The sequence below is a fragment of the Callionymus lyra genome, chromosome 2, assembly GCF_982586985.1.
Source record: "Callionymus lyra chromosome 2, fCalLyr1.hap1.1, whole genome shotgun sequence".
In the NCBI taxonomy this organism is placed as follows: domain Eukaryota; kingdom Metazoa; phylum Chordata; class Actinopteri; order Syngnathiformes; family Callionymidae; genus Callionymus; species Callionymus lyra.
The window spans coordinates 17,634,367-17,648,944 of NC_141819.1; the positions used below are offsets into that span (position 1 = coordinate 17,634,367).

At 38.4% G+C, this 14,578-nt stretch overlaps 1 protein-coding gene across 1 annotated transcript in view; it reads left to right on the forward strand.

Moving 5' to 3' along the window:
- The window catches only part of snx29 (sorting nexin 29), a 114,674-nt gene that overhangs the window by 44,561 nt on the left and 55,535 nt on the right, over window positions 1–14,578 (forward strand). The window contains exon 15 of the mRNA XM_087783788.1: window positions 14,449–14,555. Within this exon, the coding sequence (XP_087639914.1) occupies window positions 14,449–14,555 (107 nt within the window). The remainder of the gene's footprint in view (window positions 1–14,448; window positions 14,556–14,578) is intronic.

Here is a 14,578-nt window from a genome sequence, read left to right on the forward strand (position 1 = left end):
CACTGAGTCGTAAACTTCCAGATCGTCTGGCGTCGAGTTTCACTTTGCTCTTGATTAAAAAAAGTTGTACTCGTGCAGACTTTTGTGACTCGTTGATTCATTCACAAAATGAGGCTCTGATGGCAGGTCGAACAAGAGAGTTGATACAGAGAGCGGCTGAAGAGCTCTCCGACTGTCTCGTAACAATAGTCCAGTGATAACATCAGCTTCTGATGTATTGTCTCCTCTCTGTGCTTCAATCACTCTGTTTTCTTCCTCCCCTTCCATCTCCGTTACTCTCTCCTCTCCAGCCTGTTACTGTTCCTTTAGGATATCCTCGAGCGTTCTAGGAAACGTCTCAATTACTCTCCCGGCACGAGTCCTTTTTTGCTCCTTCCCCCCCTTTTTTCTTTCTTAAATTTTCTGTGAGGTACGGACGTTTCATTTGATCCTAAATGAGTGTTTTGTTCTTATCAGCGCTTCAAAGTGAGAGAAAAAAACCTCTCCCATCTCTTCCTCCCCGTCCTCCAGATGGGAACATCAATTCTTAATACTCCTTATGCCTCGTGGTTCCCCCAGTTTCTCCCTCGGGCTTACAAAACCAGCACAGGGTCTGACTATCAACTATCCTTCTCTCTGAAACACCTTCGAGGAGAAACTAGTTTTGAGGCGGACAGATGAGACGCCGATTTACTCTTTTAATCTGTGGCAGGAATGACTGAACGATTACAGATATTCCATGCAATGGGGGTTGGATTGGTTTTATTCTATACCTGTGTCAACCCCACAAAGGTGCTTATAGTTTGAGCAATACATTTACACTTGAATAAAAGCTTTTTTAATATATATTTTGAATATTAAAAAAGTTATTTTACAAAGTTATACACTTTTCCTGATTTTCTTTTTTTCCTCTGTGAATTAATTCATGTTTAAATTGACGAGAGTTGAAGTGAATCCCTGTCATGGCTGTATCTTAAGTACATATAGAATTTTTGCTTTGGATACAACATTATTAACAGGCATAATTTAATTTTCACGAATCTGGATGACTGTTGGGTTAAAATTTTTCATGTACGTACCAGTTCCATTTTGGTACATAGTATCCATTTCCACCCCTAGATTTTTAAAGATCAGAATGTATCTACCCAAACTCTTTATCTAGTCCAGGAATCAAAGTGAACTGATATATAAAGGATGTATTGCTATTTCAGACCAAAACAATTACCACACATTTTGTTTTACTTAACAAACTAGTACAGCATCCATTCACTGTCAACTTCTCTCATAGTCAACTTGTCAGTCGTGCCAGTGAGAAAACAAGTTGTACAGTTAAAGCTTCTCGTCAAATATTTAATAAGAAATAACTGACTCTTGATGAATGAATCCACAAGAGTGTATTACAGTGTCATATTTGTACTTCCTGAGGTGATCTGTCCGTCCTCTCCAGTCTGAATGAAACACTTACATTTGGATATACTTGTTTGAAAGGTAATTAAATGCCTGAGGAAGGTATTAGGTTTTCATGATTTATAACAAAGTGTCACATTATTTAGTGAGACTCCCTCGAGAACATTATGAGTTGTGTTCGTGCTCAGTGAAGTTTGAGGCTCCAACATGGATGATGGATATTATGAGTGAACCGATAGATTACAATCACCTTCTTTACGTTTTTCTCTATCATCACCATTACCTTCCATTTCAAATGAGTCCACCTTTCATTGAAATGTCACCATTCACTGCACTGTTCTCACCATCACTATGATGGCTTTCACCCAAAACCATCATGGTTGTTAATGTAACTATGACTAGCATTCAAACTAGCATAGCTTTACAACAGCTACCACCATCATCACGATTGTACGTAGATATATCTATGACTACAATTCTTTAGCACAACCTTAACTTCCACCAGCATCAAGATTGTTGATGTAACTAGCGTTATCCATTAGTCATTAGCATGACTTTTACAACTAATAACATCGTCATTTCATGTAACTATTACTAGCATAACTTCATCATCACTATTATGATTGTTGATTTGTCACAAAGACATACGTTTTAATTATCAATTTCTATAAAATTCTACATTCAAATGTTTTTAAATGGTATTATTTAATTCAAATGATCTGAACCTGTAAACTGGGTAAAAATTGAAGTCATGGCACAAAATAATGATTAATAACAGACAAAAATATATAATAAATGTGCATTTTAGACAGTGCAGAGTATGACATTGATGGTATAGGATTACAAGGAAGATGCAGCTGATTCAATGCTCTTAATTTGAAAGGAGGAAGTTTATTTCCTAATTCTGAGTGGTGTTTGGGTAAATTATCACAAAGTTAAGCGAGATTATGGATGCCTCTCTATCAAAGTGCCGCGTACGACTGGACAAACCTGAACTACGGAACGCTTGATACAATGTCGGCGCTGTTGAGTTACAAAGTAGTTAAGCTACGATGACTTGATGTCTTTGTGCGGTGCTGTAATGAAAGAATGATGGGTAACTAGAAGTGAGAGAGAAGTGTAATCTGTGGTGTCACGATGGGTCAACTTGTGTGAACAGTCATTATCAACACAACTACTATCATGCTCATATGAACGTTAGTACTACCAACATAATGACTACAACACAGCCATTAATACTGCTTTTATTACCACCGCTTAAGCAACCATGATTAATACCATCATTACTACCACCATCATCCTTGGTAGCACTGTAAACACTCGATAACAGCTCCACTACCTACTGTAGTGGCTTTTTTTTTTTTCTTCACTAAATGGAGTGGAGGTTTCTTTTGTAGTGTGTGTGAGAGGGCTGTGATCCGTGGCCGACATGATGGCGGGACACGCTCGTTTGTTACCATGGCTTCGTGCTTCCTCTTAAAAAACTCTGTAGCGGTGTAAGTATAAATGTCAAGGCCAAATGTTTTAGCAGCGACGTTAGATTTGTTTCTGTCAGCAGGGTGATAAATGAGGTGGCTTTTAATGGTCCCGTCCGTAGTGGTCTCTCCTCGGCGTGTATTGGATTTGCCTGGATGTTGCAGACATGGCTAATCATATGTACACGGCTTTCCTTCGCTGTTCGGTGTGAACCAGCTGTAGTGACCCAGCGTTGACCTTTTCGTTTCCTTTACATGCCTCAATACCTTGATTCCACCAGGGAGCCCAGACGGCCTTTTCTAGCACAACACACCACCGCTTTCAAGAGCATTGACTACACTTTTGTTATCGTGACGACTCTTTTGTTTTTCTCTACGAAGCCTTTCAGTGAGTTTCCTCGACGCTTCTTTTAGCAACAGTTAATTGTGTTTCCGCCGCGGATGCGTTACAGGGTGTACACTATTAATAAAGCCACGTCTTGACTCCGACTCATGAGCGGTGGTTGTTAATGGTCAGTGGGCAGCTCACGGTAATTATTGCTCTCTTAATAGCCTCGACGAACATTTGAAGCTGCTGCGAATAAACTGCTTTGAGATTAGGTCGGAGGAGGAGATACGGCGTCCACCATCCCCATCGGTTTTCTTACATCAATAACATGAATGATGGAGACATTTTTAATTTTGTAAACCTGGCAGTTATTTTGTACTGCAGAAGTAAACTGGAAAAAAAGATTCATATCTACATAAATATATTAGTCTATTAAAACATCTATAGATTTGGTCACATTATTATTATTTATCATTTATATATACATTAAGCCTTAAGGTCCTCCATAAAAAAAAAAACGTGTGTGATTCTACACTACAATTTTATGTCACCAGTACACACCTAAGAATATTTCAGTAGTCCCTGAAGTGATACAGGTTTTTAATTTAGTAATGCAAGAAATGAAAAGATTGCACACGTTATTTAGGGATTGTTAGTGAGATGCATTGTTGACAATCTAATGCTGATGTGAACGTCTGTGAATAATGATTTAATCTGGACAAAAGAATGTAAGAAATAAAAACAGAGAATAAAACAAGTTAATATTGATATGGATGCTGATGGTAATTTGAATTTAGATTAGATTTTATTTTCAACAATTATCTCTATGCGTCTCTATGTGCAAACACGAGCATGGCTTGCTACAACTGGCTTGTTTCAAAAAAAAAAAAAAAAATTTTTTTTGCGACATTTTCACTTTCAAACACTGCTAATGACTTTCAAGTGGACTAACTAGTTCCTTTATTACTGTTTAGAAAAAAATAGTTGACAGTCTTTATGTTCTAGAGGCATAAGATAATGATTACTATGAAGGAAAAGTGCTATACAAATAACAATTACTTACTTACTTACTTACTTACTTACAATTAATGAATACCACTGTAAGTTAATACTTTATTTGCTTAAAGTTCAAATAGTGTTTTGATTCAAGTGTCTCTTAAATAGATGTTTGTTTCATCAGTGTCTGTTTGAACAAAACTCTCTTTTCATTGAAATATTTACATTAGAAAATTATTTTAAGCCCCGCCCACTGAAAACACTTTGTTTTCCTGGAGATGAAATCTTGTTTATCATAATCACACCCACTGTGCTGCGAATAGTCAAGCACCAAGGTTTGTCAGTACGCGTCATCAATCCCGGAAGTCTCCACCTCCAAGAGACTCTTAAGAATATAAACAAAGCGGGGTAATATTTGGACTGAGGCGATAGAAAATGATCTACACATAGTTTACGACTGCATTTTTGGGTGTCTATCAAACTGATACGAGTTTGTTGTACGTATGCATATAGTTCATCGATGCACTGATACAGATGGGAAGTGTTGGTGTCGACTCTGACTGTCGTCACGCAGCGAAAGAATGATATATTTGTTAATCACCGAGATCACTTCAGGATGTTCCTGCCACGTTTCTGTGATTGGAAGTAATAAAACCACCCATTTGATTATCGTCGCGCAGGAAGCGGCTTCCATTTTGTATCTAATTGTCGAGCTAAACGCTTGTGAGCTTTTGTCATGCATGAGTTTCAGCGAGAGCTGCATGGAAGCGTGTGATGACTCCTTTAAAAATCACATCGAGCCGCCATGGTTTCCAGCTGAGACATTTTTGGGTCACAGAGTGTTTTTCCCTCTAATTGCTTTGATCTCAGAAATAATCACATTTGCCACTTTTGTCTGCTGCGTTCACACACGAGCACCTGCTCATCGACATCTCACACAAGCCAACGCCGAACCGCGGTGTGTAGTTTGAATCCCAGCCGCTGACCACAGACCTAGAGTGGATGATGATAAAAGTTGAGGACGAAAACGCGTTGGAACTATGAATGAAAACAAACTCACTGCTGAAAAAGTAAGTAAGTAAGTAAGTAATATTTATTTATACAGCGCTTTTCGAGACCAGGGTCACAAAGCGCTTAAACAATCAAAACAATACTTAAAAAAGTACATACTTTAAAGATCAAGATAATACTGAGAACAACACAGGAGTTCGAGAAATTCAAGGAAAAGCCTGAACAAATAGAAACGTCTTAAGATGTTTCTTAAAGGAGTCAGTAGATCCATCAAGCGCAAAGAGAGAGGAAGATCGTTCCAAAGCTTAGGAGCAACAGCCTGAAAAGATTTCTCTCCTCTGGACCTGAGCCGTGTGCGTGGAACCATAAGTAGATTCTGATCCACAGACCTCAGAGCCCGAGCTGGGGTGTAAGGCTGGATCAGATCAGTGATGTAAGGAGGAGTCTGACCATGAATAGATCTGAAAGTAAGAACCAGAATTTTAAAGTTGATCCTGAAAGAAACTGGAAGCCAGTGAAGAGTTTTAAGGATCGGAGAAATGTGAGTTCTTCTACTAGAGCAGGTCAGAATTCTCGCTGCAGAGTTCTGAATCAACTGCAGGCGAGACAGCTCCTTCTTGTTAAGACATGAAAACAAACTGTTGCAATAGTCCAGACGAGAAGAAACAAACGCATGGATTACAAGCTCCAGATCATGTTCCGACAACATTTTCCTAAGTTTAGAGATTTTTCTCAGTGCCGTTTATGTGCTCAAGGTGGAGGAATTAATTTAATTCAACAGTTTTTTTCTGTCCTTAAGCTTTTGTTTATTGGTTGAGTGCGAGAAAATTGCATTTTATTTTTTAAGTGGATTCTATGGAAATCAGTTTCAAACCTTTCCACACTTTTGAAATGCATTTCTTCTACGATCAAGCGGCGAAAGCTGCTCTGAGATGTGGTTTATAATCCACGGCTGAAGTAAACTTTCATTTGAACAGCAAACGGCGACGGTGTAACATGTAAAGTCCTCGCAAACGCGTCGGACACGTGTTTGTTCTTTTCATCATCAGATCTCATCATCCGCGGTGTGTCTGCTTCAGATACCGACAAATGCAAATCTATTCTACATTTATATTCCCTTACAATTTTCCCCCAATTAATATTCATGAAGTGGTTCCTGATCTGAATATTGATTGTTTTTCTCAGCAGCCCCCGCGAATCCAAAACTGCCTCGCACCACGTTCCGCGGAGAGAGCAGTCATGTGACGTGGAATAAGGTGCGAAGCCTCAACAAAAAGGCTTCAGATTAATGCTCGATAAAATAAAACTTTAATAAATCCCGGTGGGGAAAGTGGGTCAACGCGGGGAAGAGGGGGGGGGAAACAAAAGAGACCGAGCAAATGAAGGCTTCAAGATAATGTGAGTAATTACAAACCAAAGATCACTATGCACTGCTGAGAAGGAGAAGAAGAACAAGAAGCTGGAGAATGTGGCAAATCTCCTCTGAGCATCTGTTAAGCGTGGATTTATTTGCTCAGACCTGAGACAATATGTGTGGAACAAGATAAATAAAGCGTGTACGGCTCGTTCAGGTCAGAGCGACACACCGGCTGTGATTACGAGGAAAATAATCCCCCAGTGATTTGACCAGTGTTCATGTGGACACGTTAAAAGAGTGTACTGCAATCACGTCTTTTTCCGTTTGTACTTTTCTTCCGTGCTGTGAGCTAACATTTACTATTATTCTTATCACCAAGTGATTTTTTTTACCTTTTCAAGTGATCCATTTGAATCCAGCTGTAGCGAGGCTCGTGGCAAATATTTTCTTCATTATTTCTCTTTCATTTCTTCTCACAATCTGTTAAATTGGGTCTGATTTAGCCTTTGAAGGTTATTGATTAAAAACACATCTATGATGGTTTCACTTCCAAACACTGCTAATGAGTTTAAAGAAGTGAAATGTTTTCTTTATAAAACTCAGGCTTGCTTTGAAGAGCACAGTCTAGTTTCTTATTTACTGTCTATTGAAAGTGTCTTTGTGTTTCTCAAAGTGTAAAAATAACAAAAGAATGATTGAATATCAAAGTAATTTGATACTTTTTAGACAAAAGGGTTGATTTAAGTGTGTCTGTGACTCATCAGTATGTGATAATACTGAATTGTGGGAGTTCAGTGCAGCGTTAGGGAGGACGTATATTGACATGGGTTGAATAACAGTGATTGTGTATAAAGAAGTATTTGTATCAAACTTACTCTACTCGTGTTTGATCTACTGACTCCTTCAAGAAACATCCTAAGACACTTTTATTTGTTCAGGCGTTTCCATTATTTTCTGGAACTCCTGTGTTGTTTTCAGTTTTATCTTGACCTTTAAAGTATATACTTTATTGAATATTGTTTCTGATTGTTTAAGCGCTTTGTGACCCTGGTCTGGAAAAGCGCTATATAAATACAAAATACTTGCTTACTTACTTACTTAGAGCCTGTAAAGTTGCCTGAGCTGAGCCATAAGGCAAAGAAAACCCCGGGTTTGGAGCTTCCAGAAGATTCAAATGGCATCAAAGAAGGAAATCCAGGAGGGATTTTTAACCCATAAGCCTGGAGTAATTCGGTAACTTTCCTTTTGAGTTGGCAGCGAACAAATGAGAATGCTTAGAGCTTCTCCTGAAGGATGCAGACTCTACTTGAGCTCAAACGTTCATCCTGGACTACAGCGGTAGAAGGTTGATGTCAGCTGGTTTCATCTGGTTGGAGATCCCGAAAGGTTTTTTTTCTTATCTCTAGAGGATGAGAGCACTAGAAATGAGTGATGAAAAGAGATGGCTTTAGATCAGAACTGGTTAATTAACCAGTAACCTGGTACTCACCGGCTCCTCATCCCGCGGTGGCGTCCTGACTGACGGTGAGCTCCAGCTTGTGTGTTCCTCATTATTGTCGCCCATCATCCTTGATCTTCCCGCTATATTGAAATGCAGATGTCGCAGAACACACCGTTTTTTTTTTTACTCTTGCTTTTTTATTACCGTCATGCATGGAAGAAGGCGGCCGACCTTCACTATCATGCCAATTAATAAGAGTGATGCTGAATGATTGATCAATGCAAGAAGGAAATCAAAGGGAAGACGGATGAAAAAAAAAGGGGGGATAAAGAGTTGGAAGGTAAAGGACGGTTGAGGTAATCAGATGCACACGGGCACAAAGACGGGATCAGTGAGAAGGAAGGGAAGCACTAAACAAGGACATGTTTTTTCTCTTTCTTTCTGAGAAGATAAAAGAAAGTTAGGGGCACGAAAAGAACAAAGAAGGGAAGAAGAGCTGGAAGGGATGCAGCGCTCTCATAAGAAGATAAGATATGGAAGAACAAGCCCAATTTCACAGCGGTGTTTTCACACCGGCTCTGTGCTTTTTACGGCGTTCAAAGAGGCGCCGCACTTGATTGGACATTAGGCCTGTTGCGAAAGAAGCTCTGCTCGTGCTTTATTTAGACCGACGCCGGCGCCGCCAGAACATCTGCTGGAACTGGACACTTCCCCGGACTGGCAAATGGCCTTCATGTGCCAGTTTCATCCTTGATCTGTATTCCAGAAGATCCCATTTATAGACTTTCCTCAATGAGTTGTTCTTAGGGGGATGTTATTATAAGTGTCTACGATGATTCCTACTTAAATTTTGAATGCTATGTCTTTCTTTTTTTTACCAGAAACATGGACTGATTCTCCATGTTTAAAAAATCATAGAATAAGCACCTAATATGGGATACTATCCCATTTGATTATTAAAAAAAAGAATAGTTTTGTTTTAATTTCCAATTAAAACAACTACAATTTAAAGTAGAGTCCATGTTAAACTTGAAAATATACTTGGAACTTGATCTTTTGACACAAAAAAAGCACAAAGAACGTTGTGTATTTGTGTACTTTCTTTTTAAAGATTGTGTCGAATCTCCATTAAATTAATTACTTTTATTTCTTGTATAAAATGCATTTGGTATTTTGCTGCAACACTAGAAAACATGAAGCTAAATTGTATTTAGAAGTGGATAAACTTGTTTTCTTATTTACTGTCCAGTTAGAGACGGGGGAATAAAACCAATGAAAAACTGAAACAACATTTCCGACACCTCGGGGAAAACCCCATATTTTCTCAAAAACATCTTTCTTAGAAATAGCGCATGAAATTGATCCAGTTTCTTGTTATTGTAAGTGACATGTCTACCAGTCGGGAGAAATGTAAAACAGTGTGTGTAAGATTGGATGGGGACAGTTTTTGGACTGAACTGGAATAGGAAGAAACAAAAACATTTTCAAATGGTATTTTGGCTACACTGCAGCCTAAAGCATTGTTATGTAAAACATCCTCATACATATATTCTGCACATCCTTGGAAATCAAATCAGACTATTTTAATGGGATTTCACTTTAAGCTGGTGAGCAAAACAGAGTGTTCCTTTCCATAGCAAATGTACTATATTTCAATAATCAATATCATTAATAATTGATTAAGGAATTAAGGAATTTTACACCGAAAACAAGCATTTAAGTCTTTAATATTTGCCTCTTTTAGTTCTTTGAGGTAAATTTATCCGCAAGCGAAACACTCGTGGGTGAAGTCCTCACCGTAACAAGATCATCTCTTCATACATGCTCATATTTTCTTTGCTCATATTCAGTATTTTGTACAACCACTGGTGAAAAGGACAGGTCAAAGATCAGGGCTGTGAATACTAAAAGAATGATCTGGTGTAAATGACTTGGAAATCATGGGTTTGGCAACTGACCTTGAATTCGTCAATGCTTCACAACTAATATCGTGTCTCGCACCTGCTTTTGTGGACCTGAACAATTCACTACAGGCAAGTGAAATGGAAGCTTGGCTGTTAATTGACGACAACACTGGTTGTATAATCTTGTTTCTAGGGTTTCATTTTAGCATAAAAACCTTTTTGTCTGGAAAAATATTGTTGAGGTCTTGGCCAAAGTCAACCCTAGCTTTGTACTTGTAGCAGTAAATAATAATCACAGTATTATTTTGCTCATGGATGAAAAAAGTAGGCCTTTATTATTTCTGATGATTTAATGAATGTCGGCAAAATGTCTATTGATAATGGTTAAAAGTAGCTGTTGACAGCTATAGCTCCTCACTAAAGCCCTATTCGCACAAAATAAGTATTACCTGTGGACCTCTGGTAATTTGTAAGAATTGCAGAGAATGTCTGAGTTTTAATCCCTTGCGAATGTGCCATGTCTGTGATTTGTAATGTAATAATTCCGCCGCAAATTACCTACCTTGATTCACCAAACACAGACGTCGGGATAATACTAATCCCGTGTGAATCCGTATGTCTGTGTTTGTAATTCTGAAGGCCTCATATTTGCAACTGCAACGGACTTCTAGGCACTCGCCATTGTGTTGATATTTACTTCCGCTGTTTTATTTTGAAGGGGTTGAAAAGGAAGTAGATGGAGGTCTTTATTGTGCGGGGTGTGTTCCACATGACAAAAGTAAAGAAGACGTGCGCGCTGCACAGCTACAAACTAAGTTCCAGCCTCGTTGTTTCCCACACGAATACACTCGGTTACACTACTGTCACAGACTGTCTCTTCTGTAAGAATAATGTTGTGGCAAATTTATGTGCAGGGCAGCGCTCTCGCTGTTGACCGTGTGCACGTTGAGAAACGAAAGAAAATAAACAGTTTTCCACTTTATCTTCTCTAAACGAAGAACTCTTGGTTACTACCCTCACTGTCTCTTTTAGAAATTGTGCTCCTTTTTACATCTGTATCTCTAGGTAATGTCAGTTAAAATGACTATTGAATATTTTACAGACGTCGCTTATCCATTGTGAATGCACTTAAAATAACACAGAGGAGGGGGGTCATTCACAAAACACAGAGGTCCCCAGGTAATACTTATCCCATGCAAATAGGGCTTTAGTCACAGTATTTGTTAATTTTGCTAAATAAAATGTGATAATCAAACCATACAAGGTTCCACTCATTTTTTGAAATAACTATATTTGAAGTCAAATTTAATAAAAAAGAAGACACATTATACCTTCACAATTATCCATGTCCAGGTAGCCAGGACAGATTCTGAAGTTTCAATGGGGAATCCGTCCAGAAAATGATGAGTACACCTTCAGGATGAATGAAAGATAATGAGTCAATGAAATGCAAATGCAAAAACTTGATGTCAACTTCATTAAAAACAACAAAAAAAAAGTTTAAGTCAAATACCTTTTTTAAATGAGAATCAAAATTCTCTGACCCTGTTAATCTGCTAGATTGGAACATCTAGTGCTCTTCCAGGGAATCTCCTCGTCTGTCAGTCACTGTTGTTCGTCTCTTCACGATCCACCGCCTCGTAATCTGTGGCGTCCCTGGAGACGCACACATGCCTGGGAACCGCCGTAGGGGATTTGCACCTCTGGGACGGGAACTGGATCAACTCTACACATTATCAGTTTAATTCCGATCATTCCCAGAGTTGTCCTCCACTCGTGCAGCTGCTGGGAAGCCTGGATCTGTTAGTTTAGTTATTAACGAACATCTGTGGAGAACATCTGTGATTCCCCTCTTGCTTGCTGCTCCTCCTTCTCTCTTCGGGCTCACACCCCCCTGCGTTTGTCAGGATAAAGAGCCTGACAGGTATGAAATCAAGCTGGAGCGGCAAGAAAAGGCACAGCGCTGGGAAACTGAGGAGGAAAATTGACTGTGGTATTGGCCTCGTCAGATCCCGGAGCGTAACTGGGTGTGTTTTGGGGAAAATCGGTGAAAGTATGAAAATATTTGCATGAATCACAGTGTGTGGGTCGAATTGTGAGTGTGAAGCTTCTATCATTTCTTGAAGGTGTGTATTGATGATGATGACGTTTAAGCAAGATTATTTTTATTTATTTACATTTACATTTGTTACAGAGGCGATGAAAGAGCATACAAGAACAAAAAGAACAAGAAAACCAAATAATTCAACACAGCAATGCTACAAATGGATGCCTCTGTGATTGTCTCAGTTTTTTCACTTCACCCTGAAGAATTCCTGTTTTTAGTTTTTTACATTACTGGCTATAAAGCTGTTTTTGATTTTCATTCTGAAAAAGAACAAGAGAAATAATTGAAAGAACAAGAATAAACAATAACATTAAAAACAAACAAAAAAGAACAACAAAAAGAAAGCAAACGAAATATAACGAGAGCAACAAAAAAACAGAACAATAAGAACAAGGATAAGAAAAACAAAAATCATGGGATAAGGAAAAACAAAGTAAGGAACAAGAGTAAGAACAAGAACAGGAACAAAAATGAACAGCAGCAATAAAAATATATAATATAATATCCATAAATACAAAAAGAACTATCAGAATAACAAGAACCAAAAGAACAAGAAAAACAAGGCAAAATTCAACACAACAATGTCGCAAATGGATGCTTTGGTGATTGTCTACATTTTTCCACTTCACCATGAACAATTCCTGTTTTGTTTTTTTTACATTACTGGCAATACAGTTGGTTCTGATTCTCATTCTGAAAAAGAACAAGAATAATAATAAATAATAACGTTATAAACAAACAAAAAAGCAAGCAAACAAAATGTAACGAGAGCAACAACAAACAAAACAGAACAAAAAGAACAAGCATAATAAAAACAAAAATCATGGGAGAAAGAAAAAAAATATGGACCAGAGTAAGAGAAAAAGAGTAAAAACAAGAGTAAGAACAAAAAGGAACAGCATTATTAAAAATGATCAAAACAAAAAAGCACAAGAACTACGAGAATAACAAGAACAAGAAAGAACAAGAAAAACGATAATAATAAGAATAAAAACAAAAACTACTAGAACAAGAATAACAATATAATAAACAACTTGAACAAAAATGTACAATATTCATGAACTTAAAGGATGTAAACTAAAATCAATAACAAAAACCATAATAGTAAAAAATAATGCTGGTCATACATGGACAGTGGATTATTTCTTTTAAACACATCATAACAAAAACAAGAGAATCCTTCAAATGTTTGGTGATGTTGTCGACGGTTTCACGTCTACTGTTGTTTTGTTAAAAAACCTTCCGATTCGTTCACACTCTTGCTGCTTCCTTCTGATCGCACCTGGAAGTGTTCAGAAGTGAAATCCTCCGGTCTTTCTGAAGGTGTCAAAGTTGTGTTTGTGTTCGTCTCAGCGACGCACCTGTCGAGCCTCACCGCCTTTGTTCTGCAACGACCAAACTCTCATTTGGTTCTGAGGAGGTGAAGAAACAATCCGTCTCCTGTTTGCCGGGATACAGAGCTCTCACTTCATCCAACCTTTGTTGTTGCTTTCCTGCTGAAAGGACCAGAACCAGTTGATGTTCGGGGCTCAGCAGCAACACTTCAGGCTCCGTGCTAATGACTTCAGCCAGTTAGTGAGCGGCTGTATTGCTTCCCAACTCTACCATCCGTCAGAGGCTGAAACAGAAACGTCTTCATTTAAAAGAAGTACAAGAACAAAACATCTCTGTGTGCCAACACTCTTTTGTAATCAGTTCCTTTTTGAAGTTTAGGGCAAAAATGCAAGTCAATTTATATATAGGGACTGATGCCAAGTTGTCCTTATGTTCGTACAAAAAGACAAAAAATACGAATACCTCTGTTATGCTGGTTTGTAAAGTCCCTCTTGTATTAAGTTTTTCCAGAACAATTATTAATTTCGAGGCTTCAGTAGAAGATGGACGTTAGAGACGAGCACCATGGAGGTATGGACGAGTGAGCGCCAATCAATACATTAAAATGGATTCTACATTCATGCCCTTAACTCTTAGATGGAACAGATTAATCCCAACCCTTTGTTGACATGAGGGTAAGTAGAAAATGAGTGAAATTTAATTATAGGTGAACTATCACTTTAGGCACTAGCCCATAATCAGCCAGACTTGATGCTCATTGAAGGTTTATTGTTATTTCCGAGGGTTTTAATAAAACATAATTACAATTTTTTAAATGTTACCTAATCTGGTGTTGTCATGGTTAGATTGTGTCTCAAAGATGAAACTCAAGCAAAGAACGGAGAGTCACACACGATTTACTTGCAAGGAGAGAGAAATACATAACATACATCAGCGGATCTAAGAGTCATAAACTCAACCTTGCCATTGTTGTTGTTTCATTTGACATGACATGGACGAATGGAAACCTTCATGAACGTGATTCTCTCTGACCCTGTTTTTCATGGACAGAATGTGTAAAATTCAAATCTCTAATCTCAAATTAACCCTTGTTTCTGTCTCTGTTCAGGGGTGTCGGTGCTGCAGCCCAGTGAAGAGCACACGCCGGCCCCTCAGAATAAGAGCATGGGGGACATCGAGGAGTTGGCCGCCAGCTACGAGCGGAAGCTCATCGAGGTGAGGAACATTTATATCTTAAT